The sequence below is a fragment of the Passer montanus genome, unplaced genomic scaffold, assembly GCF_014805655.1.
Source record: "Passer montanus isolate IOZ18808 unplaced genomic scaffold, ASM1480565v1 scaffold1, whole genome shotgun sequence".
NCBI lineage: Eukaryota > Metazoa > Chordata > Aves > Passeriformes > Passeridae > Passer > Passer montanus.
In genome coordinates, this window is record NW_024356504.1 from 2,576,412 (window position 1) to 2,600,243 (window position 23,832).

Genomic DNA, 23,832 nt, shown 5'->3' on the forward strand with positions numbered 1-23,832 from the left:
ATAACTATTTTTGGGTTTTTTGGTTTTTTGTTTGGTTTTTTTTTTTCTATTTGACTGCATGTGTGGAAAAAAATATGCGTAGTCATGATTTTGTTGGCAGAAGTGTTAAAATTACAAATTTGGCTTTTTTTTAGCATCTTCAAGCAAACAAAAATTTTAGTGGGATGGTTGTCTGGAAAGGGCATTTTACATTGGATGAAAGTGCTAATAATACCTCTTTAGAGAGAATTAAGTTACTACTGAACAGATATGTCTGTCAGGGGACACTATACTAGGATCCAGCAGGGGAATTGAGTTTCCACGGGGTTTGTGCTTCACATATCTTTAAATGTCTTACTGAAAGGGACTTCAGTGCACTTTGAGGCTCCTGCTTCTCAAAAGTCATTGTCCTGATGAGTTCCAGTGCTAGGATAAGGCACTGAACAACAAGCATTGTGTTTCTGTTGTTGGAATTAAAAGCAATCTTTTCCATTTTCCTTGATGCTTAGAACAGAAATAGAAACATGGATGTTAAATGGCAGCAGGGCTGAGAGATGTATTTCTTCAGTTCTTTGTGATGTAACTTCTTTATTAATGTGGCACCCAAGCATCATCTCTTCCCGGTGCTTGTTGAGTCACAAAGTCTTAAACTTCTTCCCAGTCTGTTGCAAAACTAGAGTGTAGAAATGGTAGATTTCTCTATAAAATTATGCATTGTTGGTTGAAGGACTGGTTTTTTTTGAAGATGTTTGTTGAAACTGGGTTCCTACTACTATTACTTCAACTTCCAAACATGTACTAAGACAAAATACAAGTGTTTGTAACTAGATCTACTTGCTACCCACATAGTTAGAATTCCACTTGGGCTAAGATGTTCTGTTGGATTATGGTGGCTGGTAATAAATTTAAATTAGATTACTCTGCCTTTCCCACCCTTGGTTCAAGAATATTTTGTCTAGTGTGACACAAAAAGAACTTTTCCTCATGTTTGTAGATGCTTTCCCCATCCTCTGTGTAATAGGTTTGATGTGAAACTCATCAGAGCCATCGCTGGCTTTTAGCAGGGATGTGATTGATGTGAGGTGGAAGAGTTCAATTGTGTGCACATGTTCAGATCATGCTGCACTTTGCAGATGGTTTTCATCTCAGCAGCAGAGCCAGCTGGTTTCCCCATCTCACTCAAACATGGTGGTGGGTACATTTTGTTCTAGACAGCTGAAAGAGAAGTTTACAGGGACCAAAGGGGCACTGCTGTAGTTGTCATGGTCAGGTTTACTTGTGTGAACAGTTATCCTGTGGTTCTTGCCTGGAGAAGCCCTGATGTGTTTGTGTTTCCCCTTAGGTCAGGGAGTAACGTGGGCCAATTTCTTATTTGTTGTAGCAGGAAATATAAACCCCCAGAGGTTTGGCTCACTGGATGAGTTTTCCTCAATGACTCGGTGAACCTGATTTATGTGAAGCAGTTCCATGTACACCAGTGCATTTACTGTTACAAAAAGGCAAAGTTTGGGCTCTGTTTCATTTGGGATTTTTAAACTTATTTTGGCCACTGCTGCAGTGGCTTAATTCGAACTGAAAAGCATTATGTAATCTTGGTGCTTTTTGGGAAGAATTCCAGTGTTTATGGCTCTGAGAGAACATGAGGTTAAATTTTAGACTCAGCTTGAACAGTGTCCCTCTTTTTATAGGAAGTCTTGGTTTTTTAGGAAAAAAATAAATTTGCAATGTGAACAGACTTACTGTACTTAAGCTTGCATGCCTGTGTTAACATTGCCATTACTGTGTTTTTATGGAGAGACACAGAACAGTTGTGCCCTCAACAGCTGTGGCAGAGCTCATCAAGGATGACTTTTACATGAACTGTATACATATTTGTTTTAATTTCAGCACATATATATGTATACATATATGTTTTAACATACATATTTGTTTTAATTTCAACTTGTGCCAAATGGAGACAACTGTGCATTTAAGAAATCAGGCAGTAACAGAACTTGTTTGTGCAGAACTCCCTGTCTCCATTTGATACGACTTTGTTTGTAGCAAGTAGAGGAGGAGTTGAACTATTACCTTTTTTCCTAAGGGTGTTGCTGTAGAATATGACTCAGGGAGAGAATTGCTATCTCTTGCATGTGAACATTCACATATGCATATGGGATCTCTGTATTATATTCAAAAGAGTCTAAACATTTGAAGTACTTGTGTTCAAGAAGATTTATAGGTTTGTATGTGTCTTCTGGTCAGTTGTGATAGTTAAGAGTCTGCACATCATTATGTATGTTGAAAAATCTACCTCCACTCAAATTGCTGGAAAATTTTCCTGTGATTTTCTGGTAGAAAATGTTTTGTAATTGACCATTTTCAATTTTTTGCATTCACCAGACTAATCTGCATTCACAGGACAAGTTCTTCTATTACCTCCACATCAGTGGAACTGAGAAATAGGAAGCTGAGCACTGTCTGCCTGTGTCTGCATAAAGCTTAACCAAAATGTTCTGGGTGGCTCAAACAGGAAATGGAATGATCTCATGAGAAGTTTTCTTGCAGAAATTGTTATAAGCAAATCTCAGTTTTTGCTAAACTTCAGGAAATGAAGTACATCATTCCTGCATTAAATAAGAAGTTTGACAATATTATATAATCTGTAGGCTGAAAGACCTCCAGATAAAAGGACTTTAGATGATATTGCCTAGAAGTTTTGCTAATCTCACAAAGATGGGAAGGGAGTGGTGAGACATAGAAAATTTCCGGTGTAGATTTTTATTTTGAAAGACAGCCCTTTCTTTTCATACCTGTGTGTTTTTAAGCCCTTACTCAGGTATAGATATTGTCAAATTATTTGCTGCTTTGCTAGAAATATTTCAGCTTTTATGTTATGACTACAAATTCAAAGCACAGTGTAGGGTGCAATTACTTTGCTCTCAAGAACAGATTTATGGGTGCCTCTGGTTTTTGCTCTGTACAGATACATACACACAAACTTCCTGCAGTATTGTCTTTTTGTCATACCCAGTCTTCTTTCTTTAGCACCCAAGTTCTGCAAAGAGAACAGCATATATATGTGTATATATATGTATTCTGCATTGAGATTGAAGGGAGTTTGTTTGGTTCACCGGGGAGGCTTTTATTAAACAGGAAGAAGAGATTTGTCATAACTGTCTGCTTCCTCACTTTGGCACCGTAGGGAGCTCAGGAGTGGAGTCAGTCATCACCAAAGCAGAACCCAACCAGAGCGGGGAGTCCTTGATACCAGAAACAGCTCAGCTGTTGTCTTCACTCTCTTCACTCCAGCCCAAGATATTTGCACAGCTTCAGGTACAGTCAAGTCATTTACAGAACATCAAACATGCTGTGCTGGAAGTGCTGGAGGCGAGCTGAGAGCAGCAAGTTCCCTCTCAGCAGATCCCAAACGCAGCTGGGTAACGCAGACTTGGAAGTAGCTGTCAGCTCTTACTCTGGTTGCTCTTGCATGACATATTTAGCATATAGCTGTGGTGCAGGGGATCCCACTGCCATCTTTTGGCACTTTGAAGTTAGGGTCTGTTGTGAAGGCAAAACCAAGAGGATAAAAGCAGTGGGTTTCTACCTCAAACCAAGTATCTGTTCATTTTCTACACGGTCCAGTCATTTCATAATGAAAATGCTGCTGCAGAACTGCAGGGAGATAAGACATTCTTGTTTATACCTTTTAAATCCTTCTCCAGCCTCTTAAGAAAATATCTTAAAATCCTGAAACTGCTCCTAGCTCAGAGCTGTAACCTTGCAGATTGAAAGGCTGAAGAGGGAGGGATAAGAATGTCATGCTAAAAGAGCTTCTTCTAAAGCTCATCTCCCTTCAAAGCTGGTTCTCTTAACCCTCTTCCTTAACTGCTTTGAAAACCTGCCTTCATATTTCCTGAATCCTAACAAAATGCATGATCTTTTCCCTAGAAATATGATCTGTAGTAAGATTCTGTTCTACTTGCTGTTTCTTCTCTTTCTGAGGACAGCTTCATTCCATCTCACATCATTTTATTTAAAGCAGTGTGCTTAGCTTGTTGTACCCACCTCTTGTGGGAATGGGCAGTACTGGGGAATGATCTGAAACTGAACATCAATCCAAAATTGGAACTTTATGGTCATAAGCAATCTTCTCAATGCTGCTGTTTTCAAGTACCTTTTGAGCCTAGAGTTGCTGGGATTGAGTGTTCAGAAGAGTTAATGAGTAGGAAGTCAGAAGCCACCTAGACAATACATTCTGTCAAATGCAAACTCCTTCTGCTGCAAATACTGCTAGGTTGGTACTTCTGCCTTCTCTTTCACAGGGATTACAGCTGCAGACAGCATTTACCTCGACAAACGGATCAACAGCCCTGCTAGCTGTAAATAACCATTCCCCTCCCAGCCCTGCAGGTCTCCTGGATTCCCTGGGGGGTGCACTAGGCAGCCATTCTCTAGCACTGAGTCAGGGGCACAGTCTGCAAGCAGGTGCTGGCCTAACACAGGACAGTGCTGCTGCACCTGCTTTTGGGGCTCTGTCTGGCTCTGATCAGAGTCTGGTTGCCATGGGCCAGCTGGTACCAGCTGAAGGGGTGGATGACTCCAGAAGCCTGGAAGGAGGAGTGCAGCAGATTCTTCTGGGAGATGTGCAGACTATTCCAGTACGGATTGTGGACAGCCAGCCAGCACTTAGTAAGTTGTAGTTTTCTCAATAATATGTCAATATTAGAATAGAGAAAATACAGTGGGTTTTGTTCTGTGTGTCTTGAAGAAAGAAGACAAATGTGTTGATAGTGGGGAACCCCAAGACAGACTTCTTTCAGACAATTCTATTTAGGTTTTTTTTTTATTTTTCTGTGGGAAAGAGGAAAGATTTTTTTTTGTGAAAGGGATTTTATATCTCCAAACATTTTAATTTTTTTTATAATGTGGTTTAAATATTGTTACTCGAGGGGAGCTTTACTGGAACAAGTTCATGTCATCTTGCAATGTTTTAGAGCACAGTAGGTAACGTAACTGGCTATCAAGCTAAAAAGCAGTAAACTTCATATATGCCTTAACTATTAGCTTGAGTTCCTGAAATATTTTTCCTTTAAATGAACAGTTATTGTGGCCGAAGCATTGTCAATGGAGTTTGAACTTCAGTGTGTGATTTTTGTTTTGTTTTTAAGCTGAAGAAAATACAGAGGGTGTTGTTACTTGTGTGAGCGAAGTTAAACAAGAAACAAGAGAAAAAGCATTGTCTATGGAAACAGATGAAATCAGAGACTGCCACAGTTCCTCACCATAGTTCTTCGTCTTCACCTGTGAAGCCTGGAAGGATTTTTCAAATTGGAGAACTCTAAATGTCTTGGAAGGAAAGGCAGGTGCTCTCAAAGTACTGCCATTCTTTTTTAATTGTTTATGACATTCAGACTAAGCATATTTTAGAGTATTTCTGACAGAAAGCTGTTTTGGTTTGACTGATGTGGCTCACTGCCAACTCCAGGTCATTCAGTTGCCCCATAGAACACCACCTCTCTCTTCTGTTTCAAGTTTTGAGTAATTTGGATTCTCTCCAAATGGCCCATTTTGTTCATTGTTTCTGAAGGTCTTCCACAATTTAATTCCTTAGCTTTAGAATGTGGATCACAATACTGGGTTCACATTTTCTGCTTGAGACCCTTGACTTTTATTGTACTACAGAGACCATAGAATCTGTCAGCTCCAAGATCACAGAATCCAACAGCAAAGTGGATTAGTATGTCAATGGTTTTGTGACAAAAGGAAGATCCAGGATGCTAAACTTCAAAGTGATAATGGACATGGATGCTTAAGAAAATGCAACTTTGACCTGATCATAATGTTAATGGTGTGAAGATCAAGGAGAGGAGAAAGGTGAGGTTTCCAGGTGAACGTAAGGTTGTATGATAAAGAAAAGTGTGTGAATTGTGACAGTGAATGTTTTTGACTTGACATCTTTGAACTTAAGTTCTGGCTTTATAATGAGGTTCATTGGTGCATGCAGCTTTCCTTTGCAGCAGTGCTGTAATTGCAGTTGGTCATAACAATTAAATGTAGGAGTCTTTCTCATGGACAATGATTGATGCTGCCATTTCAGCTTATCTACCTCTTGCTTTGTGCACTTAAAGCTATCAGCTCAGACAAATGTGATTTAACCTGCTGTTGTGTGGTATGTAGGGCTTGTGAATACATTCCTAACAAAGAGAAGCCCAAGAAAACAAAGGAGTAATCAAACCAGTATGTCCAAGTATGCTGTCACCACAACATTCAGAAAACAAACTAATCTTTTTCAAAAGTGACATATTCTAAGACTTATGTGGTTCATACAATTAAAATAATTACCAGGAATCTTTAGAAAATTGAATGTGATAAAAATTAAGGTTTAGTAATATTTGAGTTAAAGCCATAGTAAGTGACAAGCACTGAGCTGTGTAATGTGTGACAGAAGTTTCCTGCAGAAAAAAAATCACACCTACCAATAACTTGGAATCAATTTAAAGCTGTGAATGAAATGAAACTGATAACAACATAGATATCAAGTTAAGCAATTGCATTGTTTGCTTCAGATGTTGAATTTCTAGAGCAACATTCAGAGTAGTCTGTATACAGAAATAGGAGCCTTTCTTAGTTCCTGCTAAGTAGTTGAGAGCTTGATCATAAAATAGGTTTGTTTTCTGCATGCTGTGAGGACTTCTCTCTTTTTCAGACTTGAAAACAAGCAAAGTAAGTACCCCTGGAAAATTAGTCGTTAATTTATGTAGAGAAGAAAGTGTTGTGAATATTATATGAACAAAAATATTAACATTTTTAAATTGTTAGTTTACCTTACATTCAAGCATTCACAAACATCTTCTAAACAGTGGCCATTTAAAATTATTTTTTCATTTTGTTTTGAGTATTTAAAGATAAATCTTTCAAAAGCCTTACATTGAAGTTGTGTTCCAAATGCCTTTATGTGCAAAATCTGTTAGGTGCTATATTTTAGTCTTAACATATATTAACTTCTCTGAGGTTTACTAACATTGTAAACATTATTTGTTTAAAGCTAATGTTTATGGGTTAGCTCCCATTAGAATTTTCCAACAAGATTAGGCTCTTATTAAATAAGAGCCAGTATTTTATCATGCAAGTACATTAAAAAAATCTCCAGTTTTTTCGGAGCCTCTAATATTTAGAATCTACACTGACTTGTTTTATGGTAGGCTTTATTCATTCCTGGGTAGGAAAAATCCCACAAGATTCACCTGTGGCCTTTATCTATTTGGTTGAGGTTTTTAATCTTGCTTTGTTTGCTGGTTGTTTTTTTGGTGGGTTGTTTTGCTAATTGTCAAAATATCTCTCAGATGGATGTTGTCTGCTGCACTGTTAGTTCTGGAGCACTCAGACAGCAGCCCCCTTCTCTTTTCCAGCTCAAAAACTGCATTCCAGAATGGGTACCTCCTTCCATGCTGCTGTGTTCAATAATTCCATTATGGCCAGCTTTTCTTTAAGTTTAAGCTATTGCATTCCAATTTATATTCTCTTTCCCTACATTGCTCTTTTTTTGAGACTTTTTTCCCTCATTGTTGAGAATTCTCCTTTTGAAAGAAGGAATTACAGTTAAAAATTACCAGCAAGAGGTTATTTCAGTTTTAATTCTCTTCAAAGCAGGCAGTAAATTTGTGATTGGAGTAAAAGCTTAAGGAAATTCAAGTTGTATTTCCATCAGTTCTTGCTTAGTTCCCTCATTAACAGTTCTGATTTTAACATGGTTCTTTCCACCATGAGCTGCAGTCTCATCCTGTGCTGCACAGTATTTCTGGTGGTATTTCTAGTTTTGACCTAGTGCTCACGGAGAAAACACTCTTTTAGTCCATCTTGGATTGCAGGTTCTGAAATGAATTTTGTATTCTGTCCTGATTTGCATGGTACTCTGAAAACTGCATGGTACTCATGGTACTCTGAAAACAATAGAAGAAAAAGTTGGAAGAATTTTAAAGAAGCAATAAATAATTAGTTGCTTTAAAAGCTGGGGATTAGACTTGCAATTCTATTATTCTGTGTATTGGAAAATTTATTTTAAATGATTCTTGAGTCAATACTCACATTTTTGTCTTCAGTTTTCTTCATTTTCACAGAATTTCAGTTCTTTGTCTTCCAGACACATATTTCATAATTTATTACTCTGTCATTTATTTTAATTTAATATAATAATTCTTTTTCAAAGTGTGTTTTACATTTGTTTTGTGCATGTTGCTGAAGGAGGAACATGAACTCACCCCTATGTCCAGTCTCTATATTTGATTTAATGCCTTTGTTTACTAATATCCACCTACATTTTACAGAGAAGACTGTTATGTATCTGAAAAAAACCCAGAAGTAAATGCTGCCACTTTCAATGGTTAAAGTTGTTTAAATAGAGCACTCAAGGCTGATTTGTCAGAGTAATCTATGTAGCTTGATGCAAAGTACTTGGTTATTACTTTGTGTTGGAATTGCAGTTTTTTACTTTGTTTTCTTGTGGTTGTTGTGTGTAAGCACTTACTTTGCAAACCTAGAATTCCTGACCTTCAACAGCACTGTAAATGAACAGCTGATTCTCCAGTTATCCTTGTTGTTGGTTGTCTGTAAGAGTGATTGGTTGCTTTACAAGAAGAGATGTGCTTCTGTATGTGCATGCAAAGATAACCTTTTGGTAAAATGTATAGAAGGTATAAAAAGGTACACATCTATAGCTCTCATTCAAGGCTGGAGGCCTCTTGGGTGGAAACCAATACTGGTAATGAGTGTTTTTTGTGGTACAAAATTATTGCAATTTCCACAAAATTTAGAGACACAAATGTCTGTGTATGTATGTATATTTTTTTTTCTATAGTAACTTAATGTATAATATTCCTATTCAAATGTAAACTACTTGTTCTTTTAAAGTAGTGGTCTGTTTTGTGGCTATGGGGGCTCATGGGGAGAAAGGCAAGAGCTCTTTCAGGGCAGAGGATTTTAGGGATGATGGAGAACAAGTAAGACAGCTTCAGGAAGACCAGGTGGAAGAAGTTTCTGAAAAGCAAGGATCCTGCTGGGAGGGCTGATGGGGGCTGTGTCTGGGGGTTTTGGGGTTGAGAGCCCAAAGGCTCAATGCAGTTCCTGAGTCTATCCATAGTCCTCTTTGTGCCAGTAGTGGATAGTGTGAGTTCATGGTAGGAATTTAAAGATATGAAGAGAAGGGAAGCCTGCCCTGCCCTTAAAAACAGAAAAGCTGCTTGAGTTTTGGTGAGCATCAGAGGCAAATAAATGACTCCCCATAGTCTGAGGTGCCCATTCTTAGCTTCTGATATGAAGAAGAAACTCCTGTTGGAGCTTCAGCCCAGGGCTGTAGACTCTTTACCTGTTACCAAAGAAAACAAGCCTTTTTTTTTCAACTGAATTAACCTGCTGCTTTTCTCATCCCACTGACAGCAGCTCAGTATCTGCCCAAATGTCTCTTTCTTCACACTTATTAAGGCTTCCACAGAAGTCCCATGCCCTCAGGCCCTCCAATTCTCAGTGTTTCTCTGTTGGACTGTTGAGGAGCTGCTGAGTTCATTGCACAGGTAAACACTGGTGAGCGTTGCCCCATCAGTTTTTCTCCCTCCTTCCCCACAATCATAAGTACATATGTTCCTTTAAATTGCATTAAGATTTTTTACTTGCCTGCTTAGGGGTTTATCATCATTACTGGGATGAGTATGAAGGAGCCCTGTTTCACAAACCATTTACATTCACAGCAGTTGAAAGGATTTGATAGAACAAGGAGGAAAGGATGGTTTCTGCCAGCTGTTAGGGCTGGCCTCTTTCATTCCACTTGAATTCCTGATTTGGCTGTGGATAGTAGATACCTGTTAAGTTGTCTGTCTGTTGGCAAAAGTGCAATTTTCTCCCCTAAGGCTATTCAAGCAGATAGGTTCTCAGATGTTTAGGTAGGAAGAATCTGTTCCATTAGGGATAGAAAGTGTGATACAGCTGAGGATGGTGCTGGGGAAAGTTACTGCTCTTTATGGGTCTCTGATGAGAAATTCATCTTTGATCTGCCTTGCCTTTCTGAACAAAGCTCTTGTAGGAATAGACTTCAGAGCATATCCCATCAGTAACAATTATCTTCTCCCCAAAACAATGCACCTCATTAATGAATGAAACAAACCTTATGTAAAACAGGTGGTGTTGATTTTTTAGGTCAGAAGCTCTCCAGCTGGCCTATCCATCAACAGCAGCTAAGGTATGATTTGGGGGAAAGGAGGGAAGAGCAAATAACAGGAGTGTGTGTGTGCATGTGATTTTTTTCCAATATAAGCTCTTACATCTTAATATCCCATTCCTTTTATGATTCACATGACAAATGACATGTTTATTTTCTGAAGGGATTTGAACTCTTTTTTTGAGAGTCTTCAAAGAAGTGATTATAAATAGTACTGCTGTATCATAAAAACTACTAGTACATGTTTGTCAACTAGGACCCCATCCTGTTCTTGTACAGAAGGGGTTTTTAAAGCATGGAAAGCTTTATGAGGACAAGTACTGACTGTCCTTGTCCTAAGGAGTCTTCCCTGGACAGGAAAATAGGAGCTGTGGGAGTAATTCTCAACCATAGTCTGTTAGCCTTTGATAGATAGAAGAAACCTTGCAAAAAGCATATATATATATGATAGCCCCTCACACAAGGTACCTTTGGATACTAAGTATTTTTAAAATACATCACATACGTATATAGATGTATGTACCTCAAAATAAAATGGAGACATTACTTTTAGTTGGTTGCACATAGTTCTGTAATACCATTTTAATTACACTTATCTGTGGTTAAATGATGCAGATATTTTAGGGCACATGTAATCAGATATTTTAATGTGGGTAATTGGAATTCATGTTTTTACTACAGCCATCCTTCACTCTCTGCAGTGCAGCTCAGTTGGTCATTTGGCATGTACTGGCTTCTGTTAATGACATTCTGCCTGTTTAAACAAGAGCATGCTGTTCTAAGCAAATTAAATTTCTCACTCTTTTCTAACAGGGATTGATATGGCTCATCATGAAAATCTGTTTCTAGTATAGTGCTTTCATAAGAGTTGATTTCTGGGTCCTCACTAGGAAGGAACTAGAGAGCAAAAGCTTACATACTATTGGATCTGCCATTTGGACATTTGTCTTATGTACTTGGATTTCTATAGCAGGACAGTGTCAATACAGCATAAACTGCCACTAAATTATTGTAAACATTTCAATTCTCTCCCTTGGTCAAGTGTTGACGGTTCAGTGGCTCCAGGAAAGATCATAGGAATATTTCTGCTCTTTGAAGAACAGTTTCTGTCTGTAGATACTATTTAAAACATAATTGGGTGTGGCAATCAAATGGCAGTAGGAGAACCAGAAACAGAGGTGTGTGTTGGCAGATCAGTGAGAGAGGGAGTTCAGTCCCAGTGTCCTTGTGCCAGACTAACATGCTCTGTGCTAGTCCTGAAAGCAGCCTTGACAAACAGTGATTGTCTTTCTGCTGACATAGCTGTTCTTTCTGCTTGCCCACTCAAGAAGTTCTACAAGCCTTCAAGGAACATGGAAAGCATGAAGGTGTGTAAGATCTTGTGAGAGGACCTGCAGGAATGAAACAGAGGAGATTAAAGTTTGATGACATGACTTCTATGTAATGCACTTTCTTTGGTGGGAGGATTTTCCAATAGAGAATAAAAGTAAATCTTCCTTTTTAGAATATTAGTATTATTGCTGACTCTCTCTGGTCTGCTCAACAAAATGCCTAGTGTTTGGACAGATCTCAATGTTTTTATGAGTGTGTCCCAAAATGTTAATACTCATTCATACATTGCCATCTTTGCATGTCATACTGAAACTGTAGGCCAGTGGCACCTCCTTGATATTTTTATCGTCTCTGTGCATTTTATTAAAGTAAATGAAATCTTGTTTTATAAAGAAACAGCAGAGAGCTTTTATCCAGAGTCCTTTCAGAGCTACACTTTTTACAGAGTAAGCTTTAACTTAATAATATTGTATATTTGTAACCCTTTAATAACCTAAAATAACCAAAGCCTTTTCACTTTTTTTTCTTTTTATCCAGAACATGAAGCATTCCAAAGTACCCCTCAAAACCACCATGCTCAGAGCCTGAAAGGTTTGGCACTTTCCCTCCTCTCTAGGTGATCTTCCATCTGTGCTGTGTTCAGTGTCTTGCATCTAACACCAGAATCCATAGTTAAGACCTGTCCCATCACATGAGAGCACTTTTTCATTTGCATAATCTACCTGGTCACTTGACAGCATGTCAGTAACAATATCTGCAAACCACCTTTTGTTGATTAACATCGGTCACATCAGTTCTAGATGTGGCGAATTTTCTTTGTGCATGGAATTTGCACTGGTTTAGTGATACCAGTGGTGTCAAAAGTAGTCAAGTCTCACGAACTGAGAGCCTTCTGTTGTGAGTTTGATCTTAATCTGAGCTCTGTCTGAGCTAGGGACAAATTCTGAGGCTGTGCCCCTGTGTTCTGCAGCACTTGTTGAGCAGAAGAAAAATCTTGCAGCTCCCAAGAACAGCTGCATTTGTGTTTCTGCCTAATGTAAAGCTGCTGATATTAATCTCTTGAAGGATGGCTCATGGAATTCTGCTTTCCAGCTTAAGGGATGGTGAAGTCTCTGTGTATGAAAACTTGGTGGAAAATGTACAGAGAGTTGGGAGTGCCTAGAACAGTCACCCCGAAGTGTCCTTAATTTAGGAATAGGAGCTGGTAAAAGGAATAAGCAGCTGAAGCATATAATGGTGAAAATAGGCATTCTTGCTCTTTACATAGCATTGCCCTTACACAATACTTTTTCTTAAATATATTCCGTGGCAAACACTGGTCAGCAGTTAGAAGAAAACAAATCTCAGTTTCTCCCCACAGCCAATTTACAGTTTAACAGTGCTTCTGCAAATTAATCACAAGTTGGGCCTAAAAATCTATCCTAGATCTAAGTTCAGTTTTGCTTTGTCACGTCACTGTTAAGTTACATAAATTTAACTTTTTTGCATAGCTGTTTCTTTTAAAGCTAAAATTAAATGTGAGAGAGAATTGGAAATTTTGTTTCTAACAGAGGACACTTCTGACAACTGAAGTGTGCAGGTGTTTCCCCCTTGTCTTCCACTTTTATCTCTTAGTTCATTTGCTGTTTTCTCAGGATCACTTACCTCTGAGAGTACTCCAGATAACTGTCAAGAGACCAGAGCAGAGAACCGAAGAGGAGGACAAGTTTGCAAAAAACTGCTTGCAGGAGATAAAAAGCCCTCAAAGTTAAAACTGAAGATTGCAATTTCTCATGGCTGAAATGGCTCACTTTAGATGGTGAATGTTTTTTAATATACTGCTTTTTAATTGTTGATTTGTTACTATTTATGCTCTGAGCTCACATGTAATAAAAGCTAGAATGGTGATTGTGTATTTTGCTTTTATCTTCAGTGCACTGGTTATCTTCTGAATGCAAACTGGTCTGATAACTCCATGGTTTTGGCTGTTGACAAAGCTGTTATCACATCTGACGTGTTCTGTACGTGGAAAGACATGGAGGAAATGGGAACCTTCTTGACCTGACTTCTGCTGAGAACAGATGATCTGTGGAAAGAGGGCTTTACCAGTTTAAAATCAATATCCTCACAATAATTTCTTGGGTGTACAGCTTTTTCATGTCGGGTGCTAGTGCATCTCTAGCTTTGCACATAATACAAGACGTAAAATTACCTCAGTGGCCTAGCCATATATTTGTTGTCTCCTACCACTGTACTCCTTGCTTTTGGGAGTGGGAAAATAGTTTTAACGTGTTCTGATTTTCCACTTTTCTGCCTTTCTCTTGTTGCCTCTTTCTCATACCCGGAGCAGCACAGAAAAAAATTTCTCATTTTAAAAAATTTCTCTATCCTCAGTTTCCCATGTTTTGAGGTTTCCTTTTTGCTTTATGTGCTGGAGTTTGATCTCTTACATGATTGAAATGTAAGATATCATTGCATTTTCCTTGAGGAGTGGGAAATACTGGGGTGAGCTCCACTGCCCCCTTCACTCCAGAAGTCCTCATGGGAAGCACCTGCCACAGGTTCTGCTCCTGCATCTCCACACAGGTCAGCACAAATGCAGAGCTGTGCTGATCACAGCAGTGTCTGTGTACACCAGCACCTTATCAGTACAAAGTTATTGCTGTGAGTCCAGATCAGTCTGTGGGTCTGCCCCACTGTGTCCCCACAAATGACTCTTTGGGCACACCTTGAAAGAGGGCACAGGAGATGGCCAGGAAGTCCTTAATGCTCAGCTTTGAGTTTGTGCTTCTGTATTGAGTTCAGGTGCCCTGGTGTGGGTGGCCCCGTGCAGGACACAGCTGGCTCCAGGCAGCTCTGCAATGGACCGACCACAGGACACAGCTGAGCATGTGAGTGAAGCTGGGGCACCTCTGGGTGTCTGTAAGAAAGGGAAAATGCTGCATGGCAGAGAGGAACAAAGAAGAAGGTGAAGCAGCTCCCTCAGCACCAAGGTCAGAGAAGAAGGAGAGGGAGGAATTGCTTCAGGTGCCGGAGCAGATGTTTTCCTTGCAGACCACAGAGGATTACATGCCAGAGCAGGTGCAGATTTTTCTGCAGGAACTGCAATCCATGGAGAGGAGCCATGCCAGAACAGGCTTCTGCTGAAGGACTGCAGCCTGTGGAGAAGACCCATGATGGAACAACAGGAAGAAGCTGTTACAGACTGACTGCAATGCCCATATTCCTCTTTGCCTTGTGCTGCCTTGGACAAGGGGAGACAGAGAAGCTGGGGGTTCAAAGTGTGAAGTTGAGTCTGAGGAAAGAGGGCAACAGGGAGGGAATGTGCTGTTTAAATTTGCTTTTGTTTCTCAGTGATTTAATCCATTTTAATTGGCAATAAATTAAATTAACTTTTCTCACATTGATTCAAGTATTGAAATTTACGTCTGCGTGCAAGTCATGGTGGAAAATCCTGATGTCCATTTGATCACTGCCAAGTCACTATTGCCTTGAATTTTTTAAGTAATCAGATCTTTATTTCTAAGAATTCATTCTGTGTGAAGGAAGTAGTGTGCCTTGTCTGAATCGGGAATTGCATTTCTGGATGTATTCTGGTTAGGCCTTTCAAGTTCAGCATACTCACTTCACTAGAGTAGATCTCAGGTGGAGAATTAACTCAGGAACATGTCTAATCCCTTACATTTCAGCTAGAAAAGAATACCAGCCATATTTTTACAGCTTTGAGCATGGGAGAGTCATTCTGAGGCGAGGATGCTGCAGCAGTAGATTCTACTTTAGCTACTTCAGTAAGCTGTTCTTACAGGTGCTAAGGGTGTGGCATCTCCCCAGTGTTATGTCTAGCAGTGCTTCAGAATGGGGCAAAGTTCGTGGTGAGTGGCATCTTTGGTGAACGTGCTGTTAACTTTCAGAAAAGAAATAAGCAGAGTTTGGAAATGAGATTTATATTCTTGTGCTTTCCAGAGATTATTTTCCTGAATAACAAGGTAACTTCCTTTAAAGGGTAAGTTTTGTAGGTATGTTCTTACACCACCTTTGGAAAATACTTGTCACTGGACACAAAGGGTATCTACACAGGGTACTAGGTGACGTGACACACTTACAGGTTTATAATGGGGGCACTGGAATATAAAATTGATGGATAGCTTCCTAATATTATCTAAACTATTCTTTTCATCCTCTCTCTTCACATTTCACTATAAAGGGAAGAGTCTCTGTTAAAAGGAACATGGTAAATTTTTAGTTGTCCATAAAACTGTTTATGAACAGTTGGATGAAAAGAACTTCTTTGATAATGAATTGGATGAGCTTTGGAAAAATTTGTGATGTCATTGTAACTTCAAGTATTTTCTTCTAATTGTATACACTCACTATTGATTATTGTCTTACTGTTTATTTGCTGTATAATTTATTTGTTAAGCTTTTCTGCCCATGTTAGGGCCATAGAAGTAATACATATTGCAATTCTCTTTTCTTTTGAAGTTTTATAAAAGGGAAAATAATTATTCATTTTTTTTAGCCACCTGCTGCTCTGGAAAAGTCCATTATTATCCATGTTCCATAGCTACCAAAAATATTTTGTGCTGAAGTACTCCATAAACTTGAGATTTTGTCTTTTGATCAGGCAAAGTAAATTTGACATCTTAAAAAAAAAAAAAAGGCAGACTGACTACACTGGAACCAAATCTAGCATCTTCTGGAGCTGTGACCTAGGGGTCATCACTTGCAATTGTAAAAGGATTGACGTTTTCATAGTGAAATGTTTTTATTCATCTAGTTTAATCTATGAACAAAAGTGTCTTCATTCCTCTTATTTCAGACTTCTGAACTCCTTTGCAAAATGAGAGATCGCTAGTGAGATTAGCTAATAACTGCAAAAATGGAAAAAATTTCACTGGGGACAGGTGCTAACAAAATGTACCATAAAGCCAGCCAGCATAATTAACATTAGTAAGGTAAGATCTTTCAGGGATTAACTACAGGCTAATACTTTAGGTGGTACACTGGTGTTTATTCTGATCTTGCAAACAAAAATAATGTTTGTGAGCCGAGTTTATGAGCCATGGGAAATAAAGCTCTTTCTAAAATGCCAGTCTGTGGTGGTTTTGGTTCCTGTTGGCTTTGTCAAGCTTTTACTTGGTGTTCATTCCTTTGTGTATCCATTGTAGGGTCTGTTTTATCTGATCTCTTATGTAGAGTAAGTTAAAATAAGTTAATAGTTAATACTTAGAGTATAAGACACAAGTACTTAATGGCAAGATATGATATTTCATGTATTTTCTAACAAATAGTAAAAGTTTAATATTCTTGATCATTATCAGGAGACATTTGGGAGAGACTTCCCATGCTGTATTCACTCTTTTTGTGTATGTTTCAGAATTGATGAATTCCCATTTCTTTGAGAGTTGTCAGGAGTTTTTAGCAATGAAGTTACTATTTTGAAATGAACTGTAGATTCCTGACACTTAAAATGGTTTCAAGGAGGGAAACCAGGTTTGTATTTAATTTTGAATGCCCAGAATTTCCATTTGCTGTCCAAAAAGAAGAGACACCGGAGCCACCTCTGCACTCAGAGGAACACTACTGTTTGGACATAATGTTACAAAGATCAACAGGGTTTCCAGAGAAGTTTGACTGGCATCATAGCCAAGGATAGCATGGTGTGAGGCAGTGGTGCTGCCTGCTCTGAGATGCCTGGAATACTTTGTGTTCATTGTTCAGTGCCTTGCTGCTGACATACCAGTGGGATGATAAAAGGATGAGAGTCCATGAAAAATGTTTTGTTTAAACCCAGAAACAGAGGAAACAGCTGGCATATTTAAAATTCTTACATAGTTGAGTGTCTTGAGATATTTGAGGAGTGAAAAATTGTTGGTTTGGTTTTTTTTTTTCTTTCTGTCGCATTGTTTGGTGACAAAAGACAATATGTTAAGCTTATTTGGAGAGTTTCCTAGGAACCAGAATCAGGTAGTGCTAATAATATTACGGATTGGTAATAGTGCTATTTGGGTGGGGGTTTTTTTAGATTTCCAGTTGCTGTCACTTTCTCCAGGGAATTTCTGTTAATTTCTCCAGGAATTTTTGTCAGTACATTCCAGCGGCACACTGTCTCCACTATGTTGAAGTAGTACTGTTTACTAACTTTAAAAAATTTTCTTTCCCATTACTAAGGTGATTTACAGGAAAGTTAGTAGAGTTGGCTGTCTAGATAAAACATAGTCCTCTGGAGTTAAGGCTGATGAGAAGGCAAAACTGGCAGGATATGGTGAGTACTGAGATTTTGAGGAATCAGGAGAGCAATTTTTTGATGTTACTATTGTTGAAGCATAGCATTCAGCAAGGCTGATACCTGAAGCAGAACTTCTTTTGCACAGGTCAGCCAGAGTTTACCATCCGTGCCCACAGAGTAAGAACCAAACTAGGTTATTGACATCAGCACTTACTCTGATTCCTTCTTGCTGTTTTAGAATGAATGGTTAACTTTCAGCTACCTGAGAAGTGTAATTTCAAAACCTAGTACTTTAGCTCTCTTCTAGGTGACAGTGAGCTGTGTCAGAAATTTCTGAAAGAGAAGCAGTGAAAAATACAGAAGAAAGATGTAGGAAAGTCTGTACCACAATGAAAATGTGCACCAAAACTAACTCTTGCTTTTGAGAATCCCATATAATATGTTCTGAAATCCTGGAGCATGAGCCAAACTGGCATTGTGGACGTGAGCACAAGCTACCACAAACCTCCAAAACCCTCTCAGCAGCAGCACACACACAAATTTGTTCCCGTTCACCTCAAGCCAGAAAAGAAGTCTCTACTTAGGCCACATACTAAGTTAAAGTTAATTTTTAGTGTCATTTTACCAGATCCCAGTTTAAATGGGTTGCTTGAGAAAGCAGTCTAAAAACAATGGTGCAGTCAAAACTTGAAGCTTCATTTTTTAAAAGTAGAAGCTGAAAAAAATGAATCTGTTCAAATCTGTAATTCCTGTTTTCCATTGGAAGGGAGACAGAGGGGAAATAGTATTTACCTGACTATTGCTACGTAGTGTAATAGGTAATAGTCTGATTAATTTGTGCCAGAAAGGAGTGCTCATCTCTTAAAGCACTGAGACAAAAATACCATTCTTTTGGAAATTTTAATTAGTTTTATTTTTAAATTTTCTATCTATATTTACGTGAACGGATATTTTAATATATTGTATGAGTAAAACAGGCAATTTTTTTGATTTTGTGACGGTTGGTTCTCATTGCTAATGCACATCTTGATGTTCTAATCCACATTTGTTACATTACCACTTATACAGGGGCAAGCAATGCCAGACAGTAGGGAATTAGCACAGAGTGGGACATCCAAAACTACTCCTAGCTTTTTTCAGATTTTTGTTTGTTTTGAGTGGCAGTGGATAACTGACAGTAATAATTTAGAGCCTACTGCTTCCTTGGAAGGTCTGTGCCCTGCTGTAATTTTTTTGTCATCTGCAGGATCAAGCAGAAGAGAGAGGCTGGGGGTTCTGCTGTTTGGAAAACAATGGCTGCAGAGTTACAAAGTGTGGGCAGGGGACACAGCCACAATCTCTATATCCAGCAGATGAGAGAACAAGGAATTAAATAGAAGATGGATGTGAGCCCTGGTTTTCTTCTGATGTTACCATGTTAGATCAAAAGATTTCTAGGGGAATTAATGAGCAGTACTGCAAGAGAAAGCAGAGGTGGGAGCTTGGTGATGGCATCTGGCTAACTCCACTAAGTATCCAGCTACTTCTGTAGCATTGGAAGGGAGAGGATACTTCTCCAGTCCTCCTTTAGACTGTTTGGAAGGAGTGTGTTCTATCCCAGACTATCCTTTCCCTAATTCTTGACTTTGGGAGGGATGATGCCAGTTAAGCCAACAGGTTATGAGAGGAGATGGATGTTGGCTAAGTGCACCCTGCTCAGACAACAAACATAAGTAGCAGTTCTTATAAATTGCCAGTTCTTTCTGGAGGAGGTTGCTCTGTAGACATCAAGAGATGGCAAATATAGGAGGTAACTATACTTCTGGAGGCTGCAAAACCCAAGATGTGTATGTGCAGCCTCATGCAGTGCACATACACGTGTAACTGTAATAATTTGTTAATAGTAACTGCTACAAAAAACTTGGCAGAAAGCCCCTTTCAGTCATCCTATGAAAAGCAAATAGCTTGTTTCCATGTGGCAGCTCAATAAGGCAAGAACCTCAGAAACTGTTTGTAGAATGTACAGCAGTTTGACAAAGACTGTGATTAAAAAACTATTGTTTTCTGAAGTGTTAGGTGGTTTGCTTGTGTGTTAAAAGAATTGTAAACATTTAGCATGGCTGTTACCATGTATTGCTGCTTCTGTGCTGAGCAGTCACTGAAGCCTACGTTGTAATTCCATGCTCAGAAATCTGATTTTTTTTACCTTTGATTAGAGAATACAGTCTCCAAGCTGTTTTCAAGCTGGCATTATAGAAGAATTAGAGGGTTTATTCTAATTAGATATTGAAATTTAAGAAATGTAATAAAATCACTAGCAGCTGTAATCAATGACAGTCTTCAGTGAATTGTGAAGTCAAACTCTTGGGAAGGGTCTGGATGGTTTGTGAATCATTAGTGACTCTGCTTTCTCCAGCTAACATCAAAAATTCATTTTCAGCTCCTGTCAGCTGGTGTCCAGCATTGCTTTGTTCTGCAGACAGGTGGAGAGAGAGGGGTTGCAGTGGGGTGGCCCATGCAATGACAGACAGGAGGTCCATGAGGTGGTGCATGTAAGACACCAGAAAAAGTAGCACTGAAGGGAGAGGCAGTGCCAAAGTTGTAAATGTAGATGAGCTCTAAGCAATTACCAGCATCATTAGGCACCATTCTGGAGTATCAGCACTGATAGATATGTGGTTATCTCAGCCTGGCCTGACCTGGTTTTCCACATCAGCTGATTGCCCTGAACTTCACCCTTTGAGTCTTTTCCCCCTGCCCTGGCAGTAGTGGGTATGGCAGAGGCTGCAGTGTCCCTGCCTAGCACAGTGCTCTTCTTTTCCTAAGAAAAGCCACAACACTTGTTTTGTGTGTGGGTCACTGGGACTCTCTGGCCACAACATGAGTGCATGAAGTGAAGTTAAAGCATCTCAGACTGTATGGAGGGAGAGGGAGAGGTCCCTGGACTTCCAGTGCTACTTATTCTGCAACTTGCAACCTTGACTGAAGTCTGTGATCATCCCAACAAGACTGGACCAGTTTGGATTTAATACAGAGAAAGATTCTTGTATTAACAGCTTCTTCAAAACTGAAACCTCGTAGGGAGTTTAATAGGTGCTTGATCTTTCTGGAATATTGATGGCACTGATGGATGTGTGATGTATATGAAGGACAAGACTTGGATGTCAAAGGCAGGACAGCAGACAGTGGTGCAGAGTCACTGGGAATGTTACAAGCAACAGAAATCTGCAATGCCTGCCTGGACTACAGAGTTGTGGCTTTCTTCTGAACATGGGAAAAGGAGCTCTCTAAACTGCTGAGCACTGGTGTAAAGGTTGGTGTTACTTCTGTGTACTAGTTTGGCTTGCAGTTTTCACCAGCAACTGTATGTAGCAGCAAATCCATTTGAACTTTCCTACCTTGTCAGGAATTTTTCCTCACTCTGACATTCTTTGCTCTCTCTGTGTTTTGAGAGAATTGCTGTGCCATAGAGAGAGGCTTCCTTGGCCCCAGGCACAACAGAAATACTGTAGTCAGTGGAGCAGAGACATAGAGGCTTTAGCATGTTTGTGCTTGTTACCTCTACAACCACTCCCAAATGCAATCAAAAAAGATGTTGGCTACATGGCTTCTTCTTTCCTTGACTCTGGGAAAGGAAACTTGCCAACACACTCTGGAAGATTTAAATTGTAGCCCAAAGATGCCTTTCTCACTCACACGATTTACTCAAGTAACACCATTTAGGTGCTCCTGGGGAAGGGGAGCTCTAACACCACTGAAACAATCCTGCTTTTCTCCCAAATGCTATAAAATGGAAGGAAAGACTAGAGAATCTCTAACTGGAATATTGTGGTCTGAGGTACTGTAAAGGATAATTTCACCCACTTATTATCCAAGTTCATTCTATTTTCTCTTTTTATTTCTTTTCTGGTGACAGTGCTTGTCTAAACAATGAGCACAGCTCCAAGGCCAGAATCATCTTCTTGCCAGTTTATATTGGTCTCCTGTGAAAGCTAATAACCAGAGTGGATTTGTAAAATCTGTACCTGTGTTTCATGGATTAGGATGTAAACTAAGATCCTGCCTTTTTCTGTCCTGTGAGTGTGTTTGCCTCATCGTTCTTAGGGTGACAGTGTTTAGCTATGTTCACATAACTGGCTTAAAGGATTTTGGTTTGGGTGTGTGGGGTTTTTTTTGTTTTGTTTTGTTTTGTTTGTTTGTTTTGGTTGGTTGGTTGGTTTTGGTTTTTTTTGTCCAAAAAAGAAAAGGGTCAGACTTCCTTCATCTTGCTGGTATTTCCTTATATTTGCTCTCTGTTCCTTTAGGATGACAAAGGTACCAACTGCATTAATCCTTTTTGATGCTAGAGGGAGCTCATAGCTTGAGCAGTCAGAATGAATCATGATACCTTGCACAATTCTTGAGGAAACACAGATGGAAAGTAAAGTGCTGTTGATGACTATAATGCACCTTTTTCCATCACTGGCAAAATTAGAAGGGCTGAATGTATCTGCTTAGGAAATTACACATGGCTTTCAGAGACACTCAGATGTTGAAATGCTGTAGCTGCAATTTCTTCTATATCTGAGCACCTCCCTGCTGTGACTGGATTTATCTTCCCAGCTTCTTCTGAGGAAATAAGTTGTCTCTCATATCTCTATGAATACACAGGACCTGTAACACCAGGAGCACTTGTGTTATGTGTGTGTATATATACACAGAGTAGTAGTCCAAGCAAAATTCTCAAAAGCACCCAGGGAGGAGAACATTGTGAAACCCAAGGTAACATCATGAAACATATTGACTGACTCTTTTGCCATCTGCTCGTTGTTCTTCTGTAGGGATCTGTCACTGTAACAGTGCAGATGACAGCACATTAGCAACCAGAATTTGGGGTCTTTGGAGGCTGAAACGCAACCACATTTGAACTGGCCTAGCTTAAATATATTAGCTGATAACCATAATCAGAACAAATTTTAATTTACATTGCATCCATTTCATCATTCTGAATTCTTGACGTGTGGACTGCCAATCCTAGTGAGCAAGTGTCAGGGCAACAGCAAAAGGACAATCGTACTGCTCCAGTGCATGAGGCAAGGCAGGCTTCCTTCAGTGCAAGCTTTGCAAGCCGGGCTTGGCATTCGTGCCAGGGCAGCTCTGCCCGGGAGAGGGCAGCGGTGCCTGGCCACGGGCCCCGGCAGAGTGGCCATGGTGGGCAAAATGTAATCTATTGATAGGAAGGTCCATATAGACAGGTGGCTGTTAGGTATGACACAAAATAACCACTCAAATGCAAGCCACAGTATTTCAGTGGCATATTACTGCTAGAAACACGCTGTCCTGCTGGATATAGACCCTGTTAGCGAAGCCAGACAAAGGGGGCTCTTGCAAAGGGCTGAAGATGGGAAGACATTGACTTTATATATACCTATGCATAAGTACTACAGTTTTGATTTGCAGCTCTGTCTGATTTGTGGAATATAAGATACTTCAGCCCTCTTCAGGGTATACTCAGATACAAGGTGCCTAAGCTTTTCTCCTTGGTATCTTGGTATCTTTGTTGTGCAAAGCTTGATTCCTTGGGCTTTACTCTTACAGCATGCAATAAGTACTAAAAGCTGTTACTGTCTTATAGGTGACACTGTAGAGACACCTCTGCCAAGGCAAACTTATGCTCCTTTATCACCTAAGAGGTTAATCTGCATGAACACAAGTACATAATTTTTACTTACTTGGATTCCCTGTTAATTCTCTCAGCCTTTCCCCCCTCTTTTTTATTTGTGCCCTAGTTTTAAAAGTTAAAATTATAAAGGCTGTGAGACTGCTTATTATAACACACACTATAGAGGCTGACCATATTCTTGGATGTACTTTGAACATGAGTACCGTGATGCATAGATGGAGTAAAGAGGATTTTAGGTCTCAGGACAGTATTTGTATAGCAGTTGTAGCTATGGGAAAATTATACCTGTGGGCCACATTTATGGTCTTGAGAGCTCTGGTCCTTATACCAGAAAGAAAAAGAGCCCTGAGGCTGTTCTAACTTCCATGGAACTGCAGCTGCACCTGAAAGGCTAAAACATCAACCAGAGTTCCCTGCTCTGCTACTTGTTAATGAAATTAGCATTAAGATGAAGAGTCACTGTAGAGAAATACAGAGGCAGAC

The 23,832-nt window shown here is 39.4% G+C and overlaps 1 protein-coding gene across 18 annotated transcripts in view; it reads left to right on the top strand.

Annotated features, from left to right (window-relative positions):
* Nucleotides 1–15,943, top strand: part of CARF (calcium responsive transcription factor) — a 35,349-nt gene extending 19,406 nt beyond the window's left edge. For 9 of the 18 annotated variants that reach the window (XM_039724927.1, XM_039726128.1, XM_039725950.1 and 6 more), the window contains 8 exons: nucleotides 3,164–3,294; nucleotides 4,284–4,650; nucleotides 5,130–5,835; nucleotides 9,394–9,527; nucleotides 10,147–10,189; nucleotides 12,038–12,091; nucleotides 13,135–13,298; nucleotides 13,413–15,943. In XM_039724927.1, coding sequence (XP_039580861.1) covers nucleotides 3,164–3,294; nucleotides 4,284–4,650; nucleotides 5,130–5,248 — 617 coding nt within the window. In that variant the 3' untranslated portion in view covers nucleotides 5,249–5,835; nucleotides 9,394–9,527; nucleotides 10,147–10,189; ... (1 more) ...; nucleotides 13,135–13,298; nucleotides 13,413–15,943. Of the gene's footprint in view, nucleotides 1–3,163; nucleotides 3,295–4,283; nucleotides 4,651–5,129; nucleotides 5,836–9,393; nucleotides 9,538–10,146; nucleotides 10,190–11,496; nucleotides 11,536–12,037; nucleotides 12,092–13,134; nucleotides 13,299–13,412 lie in introns of all 18 variants that reach the window. The other 9 variants (XM_039725612.1, XM_039725442.1, XM_039725357.1 and 6 more) reach the window with 9 other exon arrangements.
* Nucleotides 15,944–23,832: the final 7,889 nt, after the last annotated feature.